Source organism: Leptonychotes weddellii, chromosome X (assembly GCF_054177405.1).
Source record: "Leptonychotes weddellii isolate Sample4059 chromosome X, ASM5417740v2, whole genome shotgun sequence".
Classification (NCBI taxonomy): domain Eukaryota; kingdom Metazoa; phylum Chordata; class Mammalia; order Carnivora; family Phocidae; genus Leptonychotes; species Leptonychotes weddellii.
The window spans coordinates 82003193-82027494 of NC_138385.1; the positions used below are offsets into that span (position 1 = coordinate 82003193).

Sequence of the window (24302 nt, forward strand, 5' to 3'; positions counted from 1 at the left end):
ACTTGCCACAAGCGGCCCACGGAGGCCCCTCCCCCGCCGTCTATCCTCCCGAATATCGCCTCGGATTCACTTCTCCGCACGTCCTACCTTCCAGAAAGTGGTCGCTTTTCTGATGAGAGAGTTGTTGCTCTTCTTTTCTTTGATCTCCTGTTGAGTTTGTAGGTGTTCAGAATGGTTTGATCCCTGTCCAGCTGAGTTCCTGAGACCAGACAAAATTTAGGTTGCCTACTCCTCTGCCATCTTGTTCCTCCCCAATACTTGTATTTTTAAAATGATCTTTTCTCTTACAGTCATGAGGATGGATTCCTTGGATAATAGCATCGTTCTCGAATCTCTTTCTTTTAATACTCTCTGTAGGTTATGGACAACTATCTTCTAGTTTCCATTGCCTTCTAACTTCCACTATGTCCTACTTTCCATTGTGGCCAATCCGATGCTAGTCCAAATTTCATTATTTTTATATCTAAACTGTTCTCTTTGTCTCAAACTCTGTAAGATGCCCTTAACTCCTGTCCCTCAGAGTTCAAAAATTTCACTAAGATATGATTTAATGTATTTCTAAATATGTTTCTTTAATTATTCTTTTACCCTTCTTGGTACTTGGGTAACATTTTTAACTTTAGCAGATCAATAATTTTTTAGCTCAGGAAAATAGTTACTTTACTATAGTTACTTTAATATTTTTTTCTGTTTCATCTGTTCTTTCCTCCTTTTGATATTTGTATTCTTTACATATTATATGTCCTGATTCTATCATCCTCTATCATTCCTCTTTCCACTTAGGATTTCATTTTCATTCTGTCTTTCTCTGTGTTGTGGGGTAGTTCCTTTGATCATTCAGAGCCCACATTTTATTTTTAGCAGTGACCATTCCCTTTTCCAAATCATCTATTGAATTTTCAAAAACCAGGTATCAGGTTTTTCTGAGCTCTAGTGTTGTCTTTTTAAGCTTCTCATTTAATTTTTATTAAAGCACTTGTCTCTTTCTTCTAGTATATTGCTTGTGTGGACCCTCAGCTTTGTTTCCCTTTTTCAGTCCCTTATACCTACTGTAATGGCTTGTGTTCTGTCCTTTGTGTTTAAGTCAAAGGGTGTGAAATTTTTAGCACAAATATAAGTCAGGTTTGTGGGTTCTATTATATAGTGCTGATTGAGAACCGAAAAAATAATGGGAGTATTTGTTTCTGGGGAAGAAAGGCTTAACAAGCCAGAACTTTCGAGAAAAAGTATGTGTAGGAAAGCATCTTGATCTCATGAATAAGAAGTGGTGGTTAAGGCTGTCCTAGGTTATTTCGTACCATCCTGTAATTCCTGCATGAAGCAAACCAGCAGGTACCGATTCCTTCCTGGGTCAAAGGAATCTTGTTAAATCAGTTGTCTCCCACGAGTCATCCCACATACACACCTGGAAATTACCAGGTTGATAGTTTCCATCCCAGACTGTGCCAGAGATTCAAAGACCACCAATTTCTCTCCTCTCTTTTTCTAAAATCTGAATCTCTGATGCATGTATTCTTCTAGTTTCTAGTAGTTAGTCACGGTTATTTCGGAGGCTGAGTCTACTCACATGTGAAGGAGGCAGAAAACATGTGTGCATGAGGTAATATTCTCACCATCTTAACTTTTGTGTTTTGTTTGTATGTACACACACACTTACCTGTATATGCATAAATTTGTAAGCTTTCAACACATAAATCCTGCATATATAATTTATATACTTCACATAGGTGCTTTTATTAATTAATTTCATCAGAGTTGATGAGATTACCTAGAGATTGAGGGGCTATATATATGAAAACAAAATATATTAGCAGTTTGAGAAAATCTATCAGATGTAGTATGACATACTTATTGAATTTTAAGCTTTTGGCATTTTAAATTGGATTTAGTAACCAGTCAAAATCTCCTTTGTGAGGAAAACTGTCAATCTAGATATGCTATAATTGTTTTCTGATAAATACTAGTGTTAAAATTTTTCACATAGAGGGCGCCTGGGTGGCTCAGTTGGTTAAGTGACTGCCTTCGGCTCAGGTCATGATCCTGGAGTCCTGGGATCGAGAAGTGTAACATAGAAATTAATATTGTAAGTCTATTCTACAAAATCCACTCAAACTGGAAGATCCACAGGGCAATAGAAATTAAGTAATATGGTAGTTTGACATATAATTGTAGAATTTAAAGTAATTCCAAAGTTATTTTTCTTGTGTTCATTTTATTTTCAATTTAAACTAAATGTATGTGTATATATACATGTGTGTTCATTTTCACATGTGAACATATGAAAAACTCCTGTGCCAGGTATTGCCAGCTTATATATCAGAATAGCTTCCTATCGGGGCACCTGGGTGGCTCAGTTGGTTGAGCGACTGCCTTCGGCTCAGGTCATGATCCTGGAGTCCCTGGATCGAGTCCCGCATCGGGCTCCCTGCTCGGTGGGGAGTCTGCTTCTCCCTCTGACCCTTCCCCCCCTCGTGTGCTCTCTCTCATTCTCTCTCTCTCAAATGGATAAATAAAATCTTTAAAAAAAAAAAAAAAAAGAATAGCTTCCTATCAGAAAATATATACTAGGTATATAAATTGAAAATTTTATGTGAACAGTTTGGGAAGAGTTAGCTAGGATTAAAAAGATTTCTTGACTGATAGCCTCCTCAGACACTATAATCTACTAATAGGCATTGTAGACCTCCATGAATAAGGCTAAAATTAACATCTCCTAAAAGTATCTGTATAACAGTATCCCAAATAATTGCTTCTTTTTTTGTTCACATATAATGAGTTACATTAATAACAGAGAGACAACTGAAAAGCCAAGACATGCACGTGTGACAGCATGAGCTGGTGTGCACTGAATTGGAGAAATGTGACATGGTTAAATCAGAAATACTTTCAAATCTATACCAATGAAGATTACATTATGAAATGAAGAAAATATTCCTGTTTGCATTCTGAGAATTCCAAACTGGATATTATATTACAACTGTAGACCCCAGCAATTCTAGTCAAACATCGATTTTTAAAAATTGCCTTTTTAAGCTGGTACTTTCTTTATTCATTTATTCAACAAATATATGCTAACTATGTTTGAGTCTTTGGTACATTTATTTTACATTGGATATATAACCTTATCTATGAAGTTATCATGTTATTTTTCTCGTGATTTCTTACAAGGTGGGCCATATATGTTGGTGCTTACCTTAGTGGGAACCAAAACCCTTTTCTTTCACTTCTCTCACAGGCCATACTTAGTGACTAGAATTCTACCAAGTTACTAATGTATGTTAATTTATTGAAAATCCTTATTAAAATGCAAATGTTATCCTGTGGAGGATAACACTTTAAACCACTATAAGCCGTTAACACATTATCAAGATTTAGTTTATCAGTTTAATTAGATGGTAATTTAGCTTGGCCCTGAGGAGCTAGGTAGATTTGATGGTGTGGAAGAGAAGAATCACCATGAGGCAGATCAATGAGCAAGTCCAGCAGCCAGACCCGTTATACAGGACACTACACATACCTGGCCTTCTAGAAGTAGGGCGTACTTAGAGAATGGCAAATCGAGCTTCACCTGCATAGCCGCTTCACTGACAGCCTGCCCTGCACCAAAAATTTGATTTTAGAAAATAAATAATAGGGCTAGAAAGGATGATTTTCTGCACTATTTTACAGTGATTCCTTTATTATTTACCGTGTCTTATTATTTTTGAATAAAAGGGAGGTAAGTTATAAGCTTAATACAGTTTCTTGATCAATTACTTAATGATCATTTGAGGGTTGATCTCCTTTTCTTCTTACAGAGTTTCACAGAGACAGTTTTCTAGGTGATGCATAAAGGAGGTGGGAATACCTAAGAGCAAGCTCTCTCATTGCTCTTTTGTCTGTGTAAGATCATAACCAATCCATTTGGACTCATTTAGACTCTTTGTACCCGGTGACTTAATTAAACACAAGGAAGGCTAAGTACTGTCAGCGTGCTAGGATTGCCTTGGCATTTATGTGTATCCAAAACTGTAAACAGGAAAGACTAAACCCATACATATCTCATCTGTGTCATATTCTTGTTTTTTGTATGCTTTATCATTTGATTCCTTTTTTCTGTCTGTGAATTAATGCAGTATTTTTTGCCAAACTTGATTTTTTGACTTCCCTTTTTAAGCTTGTAATTTATATAAATGACCGAGGAGAAATAAATAAAAATAGCTCAAGTGTGTTTCTTACCGTAATGATTCCGAGAAGGAAACTTAATTGTCTTTCTCCAAATACTTTTGAGATTAGGAAAGGGAGCTACCTACATTCTTTTCCAGTTGCTTGCCATTTATGACCCATCAGAACCCATAATATCCTGTAATCATATTTGGGATTTACATGCTATTGTGTTATTATTTTAAAATAATCTGCACTATTTAAGAATGCCCTTTTGAGGAAAGATAATCAGATATACATTAACAGATTTCCATATCATGGGTCACTTTAATCATTAATAAATAATCTTGTTCTCTTTTAAAGATTTAGCCCATCTTTGTCTTTATTAACTTTAATGGAGTAAAAAGAAAAGAATGCCCTTTTGAGGAAAGATAATCAGATATACGTTAACAGATTTCCATATCATGGGTCACTTTAATCATTAATAAATAATCTTGTTTTCTTTTAAAGATTTAGCCCATCTTTGTCTTTATTAACTTTAATGGAGTAAAAAAAAAATGGGTACATTATTGTATTACAATTTTTTTGTCCAGATGCCAGGTTTTTTTTTTTTTTTTGAGCTAGACTTTGAATGTGTTGACATATTTTCTATATACCATATTTATATTAGACATATAGATATTTTAAAGGACTATTTCATAATAATATGGGATATAGTGCATTTTTCTTTTTTTCTTTTTGAGTTTCTTTGACCTCATAACTCATAAATGGGCCAGTAACCACAATCCATTTGAAACTTATATTGAGGAGAGAGAAGTCCTTTAAATCATGCAGGAGAATATTTTGTTTTAAAAACTTAGATATAATGCGCCATTTGTTTCAAAACAGGATTGCCTCTAAAGCAGCTCTGTGGTCCTTCAAGAAACAAATTTTAAGTAATAAAAAGAATGTGATAACTGAAGTTTCAGAGAAACCAAAGTTTATTAAAAACTTTATGAGTGATACCTATGCCTATGTACATAGCTCAAAATCTCAAAACTGTTTTCACTTCAACCTGAGGTGTTACAAATCATAGTTTTATCCTATCATAATCCTTTTAAGCATGAATTGAGCTTTCCATTTTTTAATAAAAATAGGTACTTTGGGGCTTTCTTCCATATCTCTTGATTTTCATTTCCAGAAAATGAGTATAGTATATTCTTTTGGGTATATATCGTTAGAAGTGAATATGAACAGAGAGAAATAAAATGAATTAGTATGGCTATAGCACTTCCTTGCTAATGATGCATGAATTTCTATAATGCTATAAGGTGGTAAAGAACATTAACAAAAGCAAGTTGATTTTCAAAAGGTTAGACAGGATTTGTACACATCAGAATTCAGAAGGATATAATTATTCAAGGCAGAGTTAATGAAATTCAGATGAAAAGGCAAAATCTGAATATGAGTGCATGGATTATGCATAAAGAGGAAAAAATGAACATGATGCTTCCAATTATACTGATTTTTAAATAACTGTGAAATTTTTATTAAACCAAATGGAAAGTCATTCATTGGATATAGTTTATTTTTTATAGAACTGCATGACTTTGTCAAAAGCAGTAATATATTTTAAGGAGTAGATAGTAAACTAGATCTCTAAATTTCTGACTCTGTTGATTAAATTTTTAGTTGTTTCTTATATATGAAACTTATGGTACATTTCTCTGTATTAAAATTTATTGGATCTATTACAACTTTATACTAAATGAGAATACTCAAAATATATGAGTAAATTTTCTAGAAAATGAGTTGATAGTTTCCCAATGGTGTCAAAGAATTATTCTGAAATTTTTGTATTTCTCATAAAAGTTCAGAGGACCATTGCTTGGCTTTCTCTCTCTTCAGGTGATATGCATCACTTAACTTCTCCTGTCTATGATGATGAGTTGATAGGAGGAACTAAGTCCTCCAGTAGATCAGTCTTCATTAAATATTTTCAATGTGTGGTTACTAACCTTTTTCAATTTAATTTACAAAATACAGCTGAGTCAGTGTTCACAGATAATTGTAACTGGAAGGCATTTTAGGAATTACAGGCATTCTAATTTACTTTTCTTTTTTTTTTTTTACAAAAGAAAAAAATAGAAAGAAAATTACTTGTTTATCAGTAGTTTAGGATAACAAAGATTACAATGTTTTTCTCATACCTTTTTTTAAAGTGATAGACTATGTCTTTATTTCTTTGATTGTTCTCATCAACATAACAGTTTTAATATTTCTCAATATTCTGGAGATTGTCTTCTTGCCATGTGTGAGCATGGAGTAAATCGGTTGTGGTATAGTTAGTCCACTTATTTTCATGAATTGATACCAGTCGCTCTAAGGCTTGTATATGATAGTCTTGAAAATAATTGCAATGTACATGTTAATAGAGCATGGCCTATGTGCAGTACAGTGGCTAATGCTTCTTTGAAGAGCATTGCAATCAGGTCAGTAATGGCTTCATCATTTAAGAAAAGAAAAAGCAAAAAGGGTTTCTAGAACCAGATACAAAATTTCAATTATTTGAAAAATTCTGAATTTAAATAGATGCCACCTAACATTCCCTTAAAGAGATTTCCATGGAAATATGGGTGGAAAAGGTTTTCTTATGATGTGATGATGAATATTTATTATGTGGAAAAGAAGACATGAATCAATATATAATAAAATAATCTATGACAGACATTTAGTCAAGTAGTGAAAAGCTTAACAAATGAGAAGCCAGTGTGCTGCTTACTTTCTTAGAGTCCTGGGTGAGGACTGTAGCCAGTGCAAATCTTCTTTTTTAAGATTTATTTATTTGAGAGGCAGGGCAGAGGGAAAGAATCTTTTTTTTTTTTTTTAAAGATTTTATTTATTTATTTGAGAGAGAGAATGAGAGAGAGAGAGCACATGAGATGGGGGAGGGTCAGAGGGAGAAGCAGACTCCCTGCCGAGCAGGGAGCCCGATGCGGGACTCGATCCCGGGACTCCAGGATCATGACCTGAGCCAAAGGCAGTCACTTAACCAACTGAGCCACCCAGGCGCCCGAGGGAAAGAATCTTTTAAGCAGACTCCACACTGAATGCAGAGCCCAACTCGGGGCTCGATCCCATGACCCATGAGATCATGACCTGAACAGAAATCAAGAGCTGGATGCTTTACTGACTGAGCCACCCAGGTGCCCTGCAGCCAGTGCAAATCTTATTTGTTGAGATACAGCACTCGAGTCTTCAGAGCTGTGTGGTTAGCATTAATTATTATTTAAATAAATCTGATTTTTTATAAGAAAAATTTTGTTTGAGTATAGTTGACACAATGTTACATTAGTGTCAATCATGCATTTTTATATAAAATTCCCGTATGTACAACAAAATACCATTAATCACAAACACCAAAGATTTAGAAAATTGGGTTTTAAATTGTGTTTCAGGAAGTTAAGTCCAAGGCAATAGTCAAATGTGAGTTTATTTTTAATGTCTTTTTCCTCTGTTGTATTTAACTGTTCAATTAAGTCCCTTGCTATCTATAATCCATAATTATTATATTTGGCAGTCATCAGTGTGAACTTAAGATAGCTGTGAGCATCTCAAGTATAAATAATGAAGATCAAGGAAACTACATGTCAAAAAAGAAACAGAAAGAGAATGTAAGGAACTTAGAATTATTTACCTTTAAAGAGAAAATGATGAGGACAGACATTAAAACCTTTTGAAACTCACACTGAGTTTTTAAATGAAACTCAGATGTTTTTTAAATATTTTGAAGGTATGTCTTATTCTAAAAATAACCCCCTTGGTTAGACAAAAATACATATGCACATATATACATGCATATATACATATATGAGAGAGATAAACCTCTACTTGTCTTCTACCCAACTTTGTCCCTAATAACAAAACCCACTGTTCTATAAAAATTTAGAGGTATAAAATTTATATAATTAAAAAGAAAGAAAAATTCACCATTACTGAAACATGGTATAGGAACATTCTTGTTTCAGATAAGGTAGAAATATCTTTCCCCCAGGAGTTGAAGAAACTGATGCAAATAAGAAAAATAACTTATTAACCTGGAAATTTTTAAGAACAGTCACCAGTGTAGTAGAATACATGGAAGTCACAGTGAATTTGCTTGACTTGTGTTAACTCTACTAGTTAGTATGAAATTAATGCGCATTCAAATGTCTGCTGATTTAGTTTTCTTTTAAATTGGTGGGAAGTTTCATTTGAAATGAAGAGATTGAGAATTTGAATTTAAAAATATGTGGTTAAATCTGTAGATTGTCCTCTTTAAACTCTAGCCCAAAATTCGAGTATTATTTGAAATGTAAAATTAGAAGCACATGTAGATTATCATTCTATTCATCACGAAGGAATATGTACCATATATTTAGTCAAGATATATACACAACATCAAACTTTGTAAAAAGTATAATTATGCCATTTAAGCTAATTTGTGTAATTCTGTGAATTTGCAGTGTCATAGGTAAATGAGCCATCTAGATTGCAATTATTTTTATATTATGTAAGAACTGAGTATAAGAATCCTGGACCTGAGAAATTAATAGGAAAGTGTAAATAGAGCAGCTTATAATTTTACTCATCTTTATGGATTCAGTTTGAGGTCCTAAACTCCAATTAATTACATTGTTGAAAAAATGGGGATAGTCTTGTCTTAAAACTTGTGCAGTAATAAATGGCTGTGTTAGCATGCTGATCATCAGAACTCCTCTAGAGACTGCCACTGAAACCCTCAGTTGACCCCATCAACAGGCAGATGGCAGTTGATCAATTCAAAACAAAGTTACTGGAAAACTAATTTCAATTACAAGAGTTTTGTTGCTTATAGTAGAGACAGAAGAAAGCAGAGGTCATCTATCTTTCTGAATTTGTGTCCCAAATAGCATTTATTTCATGCTCTTACAAGGAGCAAGGAAAGAGGCGCTATTGGCCAAATAGAAAAGGACTCTAAGCTCCAAATGTCCATCAATCATAGTACTTGAAAGGTAGGTAGGAAAGTGTAGATGGAGGAGGAGAGGCTAGTGCTTCCTTAGACCTTAGGGCCTTCTGGAGTTCTTATTAAAATGTGAATTCCACCCTCGGTCTTTCTCATCTAGTACTTTCATTAGCAGCTTGACTTAACAGGAAACTAGCATTAAAGAGGAAAGCTGGTGTCTGCAATTTGGAGAAGTGTGCTGAATGTAAAAGTATATACCAGCCAAAACCACTTTGTCCCTTTTGTACCTCAATCTAGTTTAGGGAAGAAAAGTATAGGAGAGGTTCCTTTGGTAGGAAAACCACAAATGTAGACCCCCCCACCATCCCACCCCATACCTAATTTTCCAGGGAGCTTAGAATTACATTTTAAAAACCAGTTGTAAAAAACTATCCCTCTCGTGACCTTATGGCTCTTGGTCTTCCATTCTTACACTCATGGTACTAATGTGTATGTATCTCTTATTTTTACATGCAATGCTTCTAACACTTTTTGTGAAAAGAGGGTGTATAAATAATAATCTTTTTACTAGACTTATGATCGTACACTTTTTTATTCACTTTCAGCCCTCTGTCAGCTATAAACTGGAACTTATATAAACTCAGTAGAGATCTTTTCATTATCAGGAAGCTAAAAGAGTTGTTCTTTTGTATGCCCATACCAGCACACTGTCCATGAAGAGTCGGTGATGGTGATGACTGAAGATATGCCTTTGGAGATTTCTTATGTGCCTTCTACTTACCTGACTGAGATCACTCATGTCTCACAAGCCCTATCAGAAGTGGAACAACTTCTTAATGCTCCTGACCTCTGCGCTAAAGATTTTGAAGATCTCTTTAAACAAGAGGAGTCGCTGAAGGTAAAAGCAAAGCGCTTTTATTAGATTTTTACAAGATATTCATCTTGATCATTTGCAGTACCAGAACAATGGACTTAAATGTACACACTGAAGGTATTTTTACTTAGACGTGGAATTCCTAAAACACTTTACAGGATGGTTAGTTCTAGAAATCTGGGATTGAAAGAGAAACATAAACCAGAAGAGGTATTTTATAATATTTAATGTTGAGAGACTTTCTAAAATGAGGCAACAGACAAAAGTAATAGTTTCACATAGATTCAGGGCAGAAAGGACTTATCAATCAAAAAGCATGCTTTGATAGAGTAACAGTATATGTGCAATTAATACATTACTTTCCTTTCTTCTCCCATAAAAGAAGGAATTAGATGAGATTTTAAATGGTATCTATTGCATACAATTTTAGCTTTATGTTTTCTACTTATAATATGCATATTCAACTTTGAATTAGTGCCAGTATGAGTACTAGAATACATGGAATCTAATTGAATAGAAAGCAATGAAATATTTCTTTAAAATTACCAGGCAAAGGCTACCACCCAAATCCAGGGTTTTTCAAATCACCAACTGCATTTCTGAATCCCACACTAAGACAAAACATGATGAGGAAATAGTCTTTGAATTATAGAGGGAAGTGTCTGAAGATAGATGAATGTAGCATCAAGAAAATATACATAATAATATGTGTCTCAAGATAATTTTTGTGATCATACATTTTACACTCAAAATGAAATAGTATAGCCAGAGCTCAGTATTTTTCAATGCAAATAGTGTGAGATTATAGACAGAAGATGAGTTTGCTCTCAGCAGCACCTATTAGCCAAAGTATTTTATACTCTAAATGATTTCTTGGGAGCTCATTCCATATCACACATTTGTCTACATAAGTATACAGATAGATAAAGCTGTTTGTTTGTTTTGGAAATCAGAGCTGCAATATCTTGAGTGACTTACTATCTTACATTATATCAAGTAAGCTATAAAATTACATGCTAAAATAAAATAAAGGCATGGATCTCTGGAGCTACTCCATCCATTTCAGTATGGTGCTCTTTCTTATTCTTTTCGAAATAAAAGTCAGATTGCTGGTGGATGCAGTGAAGAAAAGAAACCCGATCATTTGGTAAAGGAGACATGCCAGCGTTCTTGTCATTATTCACATTAACTAATTTCACATGACAGCACAGTTTATAAGCTCATCATTGTCATTCAACATGTAAATCACTGCTAATGAGCTAATATTCATTTCATTCCATGTTCCCAGACATATGGGTCAGGAGAGCAGTGACCCTAAACTTACTAAGTTGCCAGTTGAATATCTTTGTCTTCATACCTCTTAACCTGTCACACTCAGAATGATGGGCCCCTGGCTACACTCAGCTAATCATTTGTTCTTTCAGATATGTTTTAAGAGTATTATAGCTGATGCCAGTTGTGATCATATTGATTACTGGGGTTTGTAAAAAGGTATCATTGCAGGTTTAATTTCACTGGATTATTGAATCCTCATTAGATGCAGTTTTGGGCATAATTCCAGCTCACTACCAACAAATCTCTGGCAGCACGCAAATGGGCTTCCTACCTTTGTGGGCCTTTTGAAGGGGGATAGTTTTGATCTCAGTCTTTCCAATGAATATGTATTTTCTCTTAAAGGCATTCATCATTGTCATTATCCAGTAGTAAAAATAGAAAAGTAGTGCATAAATTGTACAGCTGCTGGTTGGGAAAGTTTGAAATTAAACTGTGGTTGATTTTATTCCTGGCAGATTTGCATGAATCAGATTACAGAACTGTAGTAGGTATTGCTGTGGTTTAACATACATATTTCTTTAAAGTACAATACAGCACAATGTGTAATAAGTTAAAATAATTACTTTCTGAACATAATATAGCTAATATAGCACATATAATTTCCATAGATTTATTGAATTGGAAAGCTACCTAATCATTTTGAGAAGAATAAAGCAGAAAAACACCTATTTACATATGGAAATCTGCATCTAATAGCTAATACATTAGCTAAGGCAAAACTAGCAGTGAATGAGGAAATACACATAAGTAATATTTATTCTTATATTAAAACCAGTATTAGCATTGTGAATCAATTGATTGTGTTTGTTTATATGTAAAAAGTTACAATATCCATTGCACAAATGATAGTACAATAGTTTTGAAAGAATTTAAATTTTTGACAGTTTCAATCATTATTTTTAAGAACAAAAGATGTCAATTGTCTTAGAATTTGCTAAAATATAATCACTACGTTAAATCATCCAATCTTGCTTTGAACTGTCCCATATGAAAGCATGAACATAAAAGAGAGTAGAATGGTGATTGCCAGGGACTGGTGGCAGGGGGAAATGGGGAGTTGCTATTCAGTGGGTATAAAGTGCAAAAACAATCAGTTCTAGAGATCTTCTGGACAACGTTGCGCCTATAGGTAACAGTAATGTAGCGTATGCTTAAAAATTTGTTCAGAGGGTGCATATTGTATTAAGTGTTCTTATGACAATAAAAATAATAATGAGGTATGAACATCGAACTTTTTAAGTTTCCAAAAGTTTTGCCCCTGAGAGGTCTAAATATTTGACCTCTTGTCATGAAAGCAGCAATAATTTATTTTAAGAGGCCCAATGGAAAGGATTTATCCTAATGCCGTAATATACCTGATTTTACTGATAGCTTCAGTTGTATTGGTATCTGCAGTATTCTTGGGGCCTCAGCCATACCCCCTCCACATTCAGGGTTCCCTGCATTTTAACTGGCAGCTGCCAATTGCAAGTGCCTGGGACTCTGCCTAGGGCTCTCTCAACTCGTGTCAGAGTTAAGGCTCTGCCTCCCCACATCTTCCAACAAACCTCGACCAATGACAGGTAGCTTTGTGTGGATAAAGGACATTGCTCATCCACATCTTCAGCTGCAGTAACTCTCAGACATGTTCTGCACTTTGACCGGAAGTTCCCCAGCAGGACTGAGACCCCACTGTGCACAGTAGGAACTTTCCCAATAGTACTGTGGTAAACTGGCTTCCTCTCCTACCCCCTCCACTGCCTACTGGTGCTTCCTAGGATCACTCCCAAGTAAATCCCGTGCGTATACATTCTAGTCTTACAATCTGCTTCTCAGGCATTCAACCTATGATAATTTTGAAAGAAATAATGACATATGCACTACTTAGTCAGCACTTGCTAGCAGAAATCTTGGCAAATACTCCTTTCAACTTGATGGGCAATTCCCCAGTGACTGTGCTACTTCTCCACTAAGGAGTTCCTTAGTTGCTCAGTTAGATCTTGGCCTTGAGAAAGGTGAATTTTTAGGACAAAAATAAGAGCATGTCTTAGAATAAGGATGACAACTAGGTCTTATCTTTCACCATAATGAGAAATCCGTTTTCTTTCAGTGATCAGGCACTCTTTTTTTTTTAATATTTTATTTATTTATTTGACAGAGAGAGATGCAGCGAGAGAGGGAACACAAGCAGGGGGAGTGGGAGAGGGAGAAGCAGGCTTCCCGCGGAGCAGGGAGCCCGATGTGGGGCTCGATCCCAGGCCCCTGGGATCATGACCTGAGCCGAAGGCAGACGCTTAACCGACTGAGCCACCCAGGTGCCCCAGTCAGGCACTCTTAATAACTTACCTATATTAACTAATTTAATCCTCACCACTACTCTGTGAAATATTTAAATTAATTTTCCACATTTTAAGATGAAGAAACTGAAGAACTATAAAGTAACTTGACAAAGTTGACACAACTAATATTGATGGAGCAAGGATTTGAAGCCAAGCAAAGTAGCTCCAGGATCTGAGCTATAAACCACTATACTAAACCACCTCTCACAAAGTTTTTTCTACAGCACTATGTTGAGCATAGCAAAGGTGGCTTTGGGCAAAACACAGTAGAACACTGAGGTGTGTCATGCCCAGTTTATAGGAAAAATATTCTGGGTCCTAATTCTCAATGAATCCATGAAAGTTTGAGAAGATTCCATAAAAGGAAGGAAGGAAGGACAGAATTAGGATAGAAGGAAGAAGGAAAGAGGGAAAGAAAAGGAAGGAAAGAAAGAAGTCGGACATGCATCATTTTGATTCTCTCATCTAAACTGATGATTGTACAGATGCTCTGACTGAAGTAGATAATTTTTTTTTTTATATTTTTGGAAGGCAAGAGAGTGACAAGAAGTGTGGACATATGAACAAATCTCACAGATGTTGACGGGACACTTGGGCCCAATGCAGAGTTTAGATAGGATCCAGAAGTAGAAGCAGCTGTTCAACCTCAGCAGCACTGGAAAGAGCTTGCTGTGAGCTTAAAAAGCCAAAGACTATAAATCAAAGTCATTCAGTCTTCTTTGATTGGGTCAGCTTTTGTGTAGGGCCCTCAAGACCTAAAAGAAATTGTTAGGACAGGCTGCTTAGAGGGGTGCCTGGGTGGCTCTCCCTCTGCTCTTACCCCTGCTTCCCCCTCTGCTCTTACTCCTACTCAATAATTTATTTTAAGAGGCCCTCTTAAATAAATAAATTTCTCTCTCTCTCTCTCAAATAAATAAATAAAATCCTTTTTAAAAAAGTACAGGCTGCTAATTTAACGAGTGAGGTTTTATTTATTCAAACATATTTATTAAGCTCTTACTATGTACCTGGCATCACTAAGTGCTTAAAAAACAGTGAGCAAAATCAGTGGGCCCCTCCCTCATACAGTTTTCATTATAGCAGTGGGAGACAGAATATAAGCAAACAAACAAATAATCAGTATATTTAAATATGATAGTTAATATTTAAAAAGATAAAAAGAAAACACAGAGTTGGATAAGGGGTATAAAACTACCGAAGGGGCAGGAGTAGGTGGAATGGCAAGAGGTGGGATTGCAATTTTAAATAGTGTGGACATTAGAACAAAGATTTGAAGAGGCTAAGGGAGTCAGCCTGGCACTCAGCCTTAGTGTATGGACATAGCAAATAGTCAATGCAGAGGCCCACATGTTGGGAGTGTGCCTAACTTGATCAGTGAACAGTAGGAAAGCCAGTGTGGCTAGAGGAGAATAAGCCAGAGGAGGGTGGTAGGACATCAGATCAAAGAGGCTATGGGGGTCCAGACTGTGGAAGGCCTGGTGGGCCATTGTAAAGACTCCTTTTCACTCTGAGTGAGATAGGAGCATTGTAGGCTTTTGAGGAGATGAATGATATCATCTGATTTATATTTTAAAAGGATTACATTGGTCGAGGGGCGCCTGGGTGGCTCAGTCGGTTGAGCATCCGGCTCTTGGTTTTGGCTCAAGTCATGATCTCAGGGTTGTGGGATTGAGCCCCACATTAAGCTCTGTGCTCAGCGGGGAGTCTGCTTGAGATTTTCTCCCTCTCCCTCTCTTTGCCTCTGCCCCTCCCTACTCACCTCTCTCTCAAATAAATAAATAAATCTTTAAAAAAAAAAAAAGGATTACACTGAGTAGTAGAGTAGAACTGTAGGGGATCAAGAGTAAAAGCAAAGAGGGCAGTTGGAGAAGAGACAGTGGTGGCCTGGGCAAGGGTGGTAAGGAGAGATTTTCAGATTCTGGTAATGTTTTCCAAGTGGAGATAGCAGATTCATTTCTGTATCCACACAGAAACTTGAGCATGGATGTATGAAGACCTATTCTTAGCAGATTTGGGGCTCAGGAGAATTTAGGTATCCTGTGAATTTGGCAGAGGACTCCTTGAGGGATGTAAGATTTCTTCTCATTGATATTTACACTTTGTCCCTGGTGCCTTGAAGGAGGGGCAAAAGGACTGACAATGAGATCTTATCAGCCTGATCAAGATCTTTCTCCTTTGGAATCTATTTTATCACATTTAAGCACAAATTGAATAATGCCAGTCATTTGAGTGAGGACAAAGCTAATGTCACAAGCAAACTGGTTTTCTAGTCTGGTATTAGGGAAATCAAATAACAGAAAAAGATACCTCATGTACAAATCTGAATAAAATATTTGAAGGAATATAAAAAAATGTTTCTGTGCACCTTGTACTACAGGGGCATGCTAGAGAAAGGGTTAGATTTTTCCCCAATTTAATAATATTCGAACAAGAGGGATTAATACTTATTCTAAATTAAGTAATCATTGGAGTGTATAAAATGTCAAAGCAAAATTAGATTATCAATGCTTTTTGACTTCTACTTAAATTTAATGTATTACCACATTGTAAAAACTGATCTTTTGGACTACGTATAACATTTTGAGGAATGTAATCATTTAGTGATTTCTCTGAGGAAAATCACGTTTTTCAGCTACCACATTTATTCAGTTACAAATATAATTCCTTTCTTCCACTGCTTTTATGATTGGGGATTTATTTGTTCAATTTGCTATTTATATTTGTGAATTACTTTACAAATATTAGTCTTTTCACTGTGATTTAAATCCTACTTAAGTCATTTCTATAGTACTTAATTTTTCATTCCTCTAATGATGAAGTGATTATAGATATTTACTGCATTGTAGCCATGCCCAGTTCATATTTATCTGTGTTTTGGTACAGTTTTCTTTTATATTTTATATATGTGTCTCTTTTATAGGAAATTATTCATTCTTTTTTCCCCGCAAGTATTTCATCAGGCCCAGCAGTTGTCCTACTTTGACTTCCTTGCTGCAAAGTACTCCCATCTTTGCTAAAACGTACTTTAAGAACCCACTCCTGCTTCATTTCTCTCAGCAAGACTATTTTGATAATCCCCATCCTATACATTCTTGAAGTCAGAAACTTTCACATCAAAACGTACAATTCATAAGGCTGGTAGAAATTCTGAGGTTGCAATTAAGGTGTGGGGATGTTTTCCTTCTATTTATGACTCATTCAGGCTGTACTTTGACCAGTTAAGATTGTCGTTTTTTGATCTATGATATATAGTTACTGATTTGTTATTTATGCAAGGACCATGCATCATCCTATGGAGAATGTTTTGGCCAAAATATATAGTTGTATTTACGAAGTGTTTTTCACTTGTGGACCATAAACCGTGCAGAAAAAGTCAAAAGGGCAACTTACCATAAAGCCACTAAAAATAACTTTAAAATTTTTCTTTAGAAGCTCAGAAAAATCTAATTAATAAGTACTTTAATGCCTTTTGATTGAACACTCTTCCCAATTTGATATGTCATTAATGTAGCGCCTGGTAGCTAGATGGGACATAAAGAGGATACGAATTAGATTTATATAGGGTGTTGCCTTCATCTGTCAGATAAAGACAAATTCCAGAGAGTGAAAATGAACTGAAGTTTGGGTCTTTGGTACGCCAGTTTCTCTTTTTCAATTTTAAGATAGATCTACTCCCCAATGGCTGCTGTCACAACAGCTACTAATGGGTTTCTCTAATCTTTTTTTCTTAGAAATGGAAGTTGTGTGCTCTTCTGTCAACCAAGTTACAAAGGGTCTCAGGCCATTTTTGTTAGCTAAAACTGCTTAAAGCTATTATTTTCCCCTTCCCAAAATGTGGAAACAATAGTGCAGGGTTTTATAAATCTAAAAACACGTACACATGCATTTAAGTGTATGTATACCCATTTAACTGCAGTGCTACATTGATTGAGATGGTGATACTGAGTCAGCACCAGCAAAAGATACAGTTTTCACCACTTGCGATGCTTTGCAAATGAGCCAGCGGCTCCTTCTGGCCTGTTCCCTGTGGTGACCACCAAAGATCATATGCACAACCACTAGGCAGAAAAAACGGTATTTTCTTGTTGTTCACCACTGTATCTATGACTCCTAGAATAGTACCAAGCACTTAATAGGCACTCAACGTGCATCTGTTGAATGAATGAACCGTAGTCTTGTAAATCCAGTTATGGATTCCATGATCAAAGAGGACAGAGCAATGTTAATCTATCAGTACCAGGCCTGAAAAGAGAAACAAAATTAGCCTCTTGTACATTATATTTTTACACATTGAGTTAAATCATCCAGACATAGGTGAGTTCTAACAATCTATGCATGTATACTATCATGGAGACATTTACTCTACCTAGGTTTGTACATACTGAATTTTAAGCTAATCATTTATGAAAATGTGTGGCAGGAAATCCACAAGTAATTGAAATATTAGAAATATTTTGCATTCACTGAGCTTGCATTATATGGTTATGACAGGCAGTAGGCTACAGAGGTTGGTAAAGCACTGGATTTGAACATAAAAGACATAAATTTGGTTGCCAAATCTGACTCTTTCTGGTTGTGTCCTTGAGCAAATCACGTAAGTCTCAGTATTTTTAACTTTGAAATTAGATTAATGATAATACCTGTCCCAGCCTTTTCAGCAGTACGATTGTGAAGGTAAAGTGAAAGCATGTGGGATTATATGGAAAAATTCTTGTAAAAATGTGTAATTACATAAGTGTCACAATTTGCAAAACCCATATTACTTCATCACATATCCAAAATCTTAAAAATTACTATAAATTAAATTTTCATGTAAATAATCTTAAACAAATGATCTTTTAAAAAGTAGTATACCATATACTATTGCATATTTGTATGTAGAAAACTTTAAATAAAATGTTGACAACAGGATAAAATATACATAAAGTTATTTCCAGATTTGGAAAATAGGCTAAAGGTTAAAAAAAGTTTAATGTCAAAGAGAATGCACGTAGGTAAAAAACATTTGTTTTTGACAGAAACTTCTTTTAGAGACTCTTATTTACTCTCAATCATTTTCCTTTAGTATATTTCCAATGCTAAGTATTACTTACTTGGGGATAAAATTTTCATTCTTCTATTAATTTTAGGTGCTAAATAAATAACTCACTGTTTTAGATTTCTCTTAAGGATGTGAAACATCGAGATCATTCCAATTTTCTATGCGCTATGGCTTTTATCAAGAATAGGATGCTATTTTTTAGTTTGTTTTGTTGTTTTGTTTTGTTTTGAGTTTTGTTTTCCAGTGAAATATGTTGAATTCATTTTTTCCCTACTCGTTTTCAGTAATTTAAAATCCATTGTTCAAATGTCAGAACTCTGACTTTTTAACTACTTAAAAGCATTGAAGTTGTAGTTCTAATTGAAGAATGTTTTAATCAGTAGTGTTTTTATTTTTTCTTTGGGTTCTGAGATTTATTTTGGTTATTATATGTTTTTTTTTTTCCTTTTGCCACTTAGAAAAGCTAGTCTGTATTCATTTTCCTGCTTAAGTTGGTAATCATAGCATGTTAATACTATAATAGCATTCAATTGAGCCTTATGAATTGACATTATGTAGATCAAAATGTTCAAATATTGGCAATTGTGTATAGTTCAGTCTAATTCAATGACTTTTATCCAAGTCTGCTTATTTCTAAATCCTAATGCATACTGTTAAACATTCAGAGAAAAAAAGCAAATACTTTGTATTGTAAATTACATATAATTAATGGATACCAGTTACTACCAATTTCCAAGTTTAATTTGCCAAACATTAGACAAAAGATTATAGAATGTTCTCATCATTAGGGATCTCTGTGGGGCTTTCAAGAAGGTAAAGAAATGAAGTAGAATGTTAGGGTCCTCCTTCTATATCATGTTTTGTTTTGTTGTTCTTAAATTTAAGTGTTTAGGTTTAGCTCAGAACAATTATATGAAACAGTGGTTTTGCTTTTCTATCTCCCATCTAAAACACTGTGATGTTTGTTGCATGTTCTCCTAACATCAACAGCATTGATCATTTATCAGATGGGCAAAGTGTTACCAAATAGGTTTCCTATTTTTCTAAAATAGTGTATTGTCATTTTATTAATTTATACAGATTTAATTATATCTTATATAGCAGCTATCTATGTACTTGATTGATTACTCAAACTGGATTTTCAGTGCTTTATCAAAATAATAAGATGTTCTTTGTGGCCTATGTATACAGGATAAAAGAGTATAAAGTGAATAGAGGAAAGAAAAACATCCCGCCCACATTTTGTAATCCTATTCCTCAGTGGTAATCATTTCTTTTAGGTTTCCCTGGATTGCTATATTGCCTTAGAATTTTTCTCCACAAAACCTACCTGCCCCTCCTCAGCTCAGTTACATGAGACATAAAAGCATGCCCTGGTTCTAAAAAAATTGGAAATATAGAATGCCATATGTCTCATTTTGAAGAGAAATAGCATTTGCTCCTTTACAACTCTCCTTTGCTATGTTCAAGAGCTGATTTTTCTATCAAGACTTTCAATAAAGTGATTTAGACAATGTGCACGACTCAACACACAATGTACCTATCGCAAAATGACTTGTGAAATTGTTTCCAGTTTAGTTGGTGCTGATGGACTAGAATCGTTGTCTTTGAGGAATACGTGGGGCAGTGAAGTGCAGTTTTACATTTTTCCTTTTGTTCTTATTGATGCTCTATGGTATCTGAGAAACTTGGGCAGATATAATTCCGAATGAAGGACTTAGGTATCTGAGGTACTGTGAGAAAAGCATGGAGAAACTTAGACAGGAAATGCAGATGGACTGCTATTCTGCTATTTATTCTAACAGCTAAATAACCAGTAAAAGTAAAATAGAATCAACAGGGAAATAACTGAATATCTTACAACATCTGTTGGGACCTGAATGCCTATCTGCAATGGTTCAAGAACAGTGTAGCAAATCTTAAGGTTCAGTGATTCCATTCAAATTGGATTTTCATAAGCAAGTTAAGATTCAGAGCTTTGACTCCACTCCTCAGTTCAATTCAACAAATATTTATTAAGGCCCAAATACTGTGTTTAACACTCTAAAAGAGAAATAGAAGACTTGATCCCTGCACTCTGGTAATTTGTAACATTAATTGGATACACGTATCATAGTGATACAAACAAGTTAGGAAGTAATAAAAGTAGGAAAGACATAATATAGGCAAAATATAGTATAAGGCATAAGTGTGACCAAATTCAGGAAGAGAAGAAAGCAATGTAGAAAGCTGAAACTGAGAATAATTTTTACAGAGGAGAAAGCCTTTGAATATCTGTGATTTGGATGTAATTGGAATTTGGACAGTACTAATAGCTACCAGTTGTTTATTATGTCCCAGGACATGTTTTAAATTCTTTGCTTGTGGTAACTCAAATGGTCATCACAAACAACCCTATGAAAGAAGCACTCTTATGCCTGTATTCAGGATTATCCAAGCTGGAGATGGTGGTTTGGATCGGAGTGGTGGCAGGGTCAAATTTTGGATACATTCTGAAAGCATAGCTCATAGGATTTGATGGCCACTTGCATGCAGGTTGGTCAAGGGAGGATTCAAGGATAACAGTAAGAATTTTGTCATGAACAACTGGGAGAATGGAGCTGCCATTTAACTATATGATGTAGAAAATTGCAGAAGGATCAGGTTAGGCTGCAAGGTTTGGTATAAGTTCAGTTGTGATATGTTAAACTTAAGATGTTTATTAGATATCCTCATAAATATCAAAGAGATAGTTGGATATATGTAAGTCAGAGTTTAGGAGAGGATCTTGATTAGAGATATACATATGGGAATAATTAGGGGCAATTTGTTATTTCTTCTTCACACTTGCTCACAAACGGTGTCTTTTCCTCTGTTCTTTTCCCAGCCCTCTTTCCTTCTAATGCCACTTCTGTGGACAATCTCAGCCACTCCCACGACCTAAATATTGGTTTGACACAAATGGATCTTACTGGTGGAGGTGGGAAATGGCATAAGCAAGATGCCAACATAGTTATCATAGACCCCCAACAGAGGGGGCATCCGGCAGATGAAGGGACTCAGCCATTTAATGACTGAATCTGCTTAAGGCCACAGCAAAGTGTTTGTGAACTAACAGAAATAGGACGACTTTGTCTTTCTGGCTCACTCTTATATCCCCAGTACATAGAATATGTCTGGCACATGGTAGGTTTTCAATAGTTATTTGTTGAGTTAATGAATAGGACGGGGGTATACAGAGAAGTAAAGAGAAAGCTGGGGCATAGCAGAATGAGGTAAGACTAGGGAGGCCAGGGCTGGGTGATGAGGGCTGTGCTTAACAGTACTGACTGCTGCAGGGGAGGGAGAAGTTGCAGTGAGGAAGCTATTGGTGAACCAATAAATACAAATTTCTTTCAGGAAGTAAATATGGAAAAAAATGTGAATTTTAGGTGTTTATAGCTATCTGCTCACATGAGTCACTTTGAGGAATGAAGACTGAAGAATCACTGGAAAGCAATTTTAGATGGATGGATGGATGGAGGGGGGGGGAGGGGAGAGAGAGAGAGATTTAAAATGAAGTTCAAAATACTTGAAACCAGAATATCATTATATGGAAGTCACTTTTAGGGGAAAGTACCCTAAACAATCAATTTCATATTTTTCATATTATCTTATATGTTTCTAGCTCTGAAACCATATTGTTTTAATTTTAAGATAGCTTTTTTCCCCCCTTATAGAAACATTTTTACTAAGGCAACACTGGCGAAATTTGAAGCAAATATTAAATAATTTCTGAATATGTTATTACAAACTTTAAAGTAGAAGACACAATTTCAGATTAATGTTTGTATATACATATACAATCAACATATTTTAAATTCTACCTTGTTAAGAGTTTTAAACTCATGAAGGTGTGTTTGAGGTTACTCCTTGGTATAAATAGGACTAAAGATGCCTATAAATTATAGGCATCCTTATTTTTTAATTCTGTGCTGAAGTTTAAGCGAGTGCTGAATTGAATTTTATATTTTGTATGTGTGAGATGCCCACTTATTTTCATGACCACAGAGAAAACAAAACAGAAATGATACTGTTTTAAATACTAGAGATCATACTGGCACTCTTCATCATATTTTTGAGACAAACAACTAGTGGCAGGTAAGAAACAACATTCAAAGTCCAATAACTTTTTTAAAGTTTATTTTCATCTTGTTTACAATAAGTTCAGTTTATCAAATACCACCATCCCCTCCTCCAGCCCTGTTCAATTTCCGCAGTATCGACGTTGACATTCGTACAAATAGGTTTACCGTTTAGGTGGATAAAGGCACGCTCTGCAATGAAACATTCTGACAACAAGGGAGTAGTTGCTGCTTTACATTAAATAGAAGAAAAACTGAGCAGCAGAAATTTGTCCCTTATGATAGAGAAGAGTTACTTGAGACTTTTATCTCAACCTGATTCATTGGCAAAAAGGTCCCCTGTTTGGGTCCCTAGATCAATGGTCTGTAGTGTCTAGTTTCTCTTTTTAGCCCATTGAAGTACTTATTACCCAGGACTTGAATAAATAAAGTACTTTTAGGTTCAAATTGTTTGTGTTATGAATCCCTTTTAAAAACCAGTTCTCTCTAAAGGGAGACTCATGTTTTTAAATATCATTTATCTCCAAGTTCAGGCTTTTCCTGTCTGTGTTATCAAGGGACTCTTATTTAAATCACCAGCTTTTCAATTAGAAATCTGACTTATAACAGTGCATAATCTTCTTTTTTTAATTTTATTTATTTATTTGAGAGAGAGAGAGACAAAGATAATGAGCACGAGCAGGGAGGAGAGGGAGAAGCCAGCTTCCCGCTGAGCAGGGAGCCCGACTCGGGGCTCGGTCCCGGAACCCCGGGATCATGACCTGAGCTGAAGGCAGATGCTTAACCAACTGAGCCACCCGGGCGCCCCAGTTCATAATCTTCTGTTTTTCCTGATTTTACATAGCTGGACTTCATCTTCCAGTTGTGAAAGTTACTTTGCTATCTAATTTTTCTCTATTAGCAGTGTATAAATAAGGGTCTTATTTAACTGACTTGATTCAATGAAGCTGAGTTGCAAGGACGCTATTTTAAAATATTAAGGACTAGCAATTCTGTATGTAATGCTGGTAATGTACAAATGCCTTCCAGAAATTAAAGTTTCCTTTCTCAGGGATAGTGACTAACACACATCTTACCCAATTGACAGCACGGCGAGGTCAAGTCAGAGGGGCATGTCAAAATTAAGAGAAAAATTGACTAAAAAGTGGCTACTTCGTGATTTTGCCATCATATTTTCAGGTAATATAAGGAACTATTCAGGGATAGAAATGAAAATAATATATTCTATAGTGATCCTAGGGATTTTTCTATCACCATAGCAACTACAGGGACTATGGTTTCATTTTTAGAGGGTCAGAAACTATAAAGATCACTTATTTCTAGACAAACTAGAATAGTAAAAAGCTATAAAAGATCTCATCTCTGGCTTTAAACTGTGGAAACTGCTACAGAATTTTCTTTGGTGCATATTCCATTTTTCTTTGTGCTGTGCCTCAGGGACAAGAGCATGTGTAGGGACTTTAAAAAGGATTTCCTGGACTCCAGCCAATTTTGACAACATTGTCTGAGAATACACCAAGGAGCT

General features: G+C 35.4%; 1 protein-coding gene across 1 annotated transcript in view; it reads left to right on the forward strand.

Moving 5' to 3' along the window:
* DMD (dystrophin) overlaps positions 1-24302 on the forward strand; it is a 1845074-nt gene that overhangs the window by 721177 nt on the left and 1099595 nt on the right. The window contains exon 36 of the mRNA XM_081807964.1: positions 9810-10004. Within this exon, the coding sequence (XP_081664090.1) occupies positions 9810-10004 (195 nt within the window). The remainder of the gene's footprint in view (positions 1-9809; positions 10005-24302) is intronic.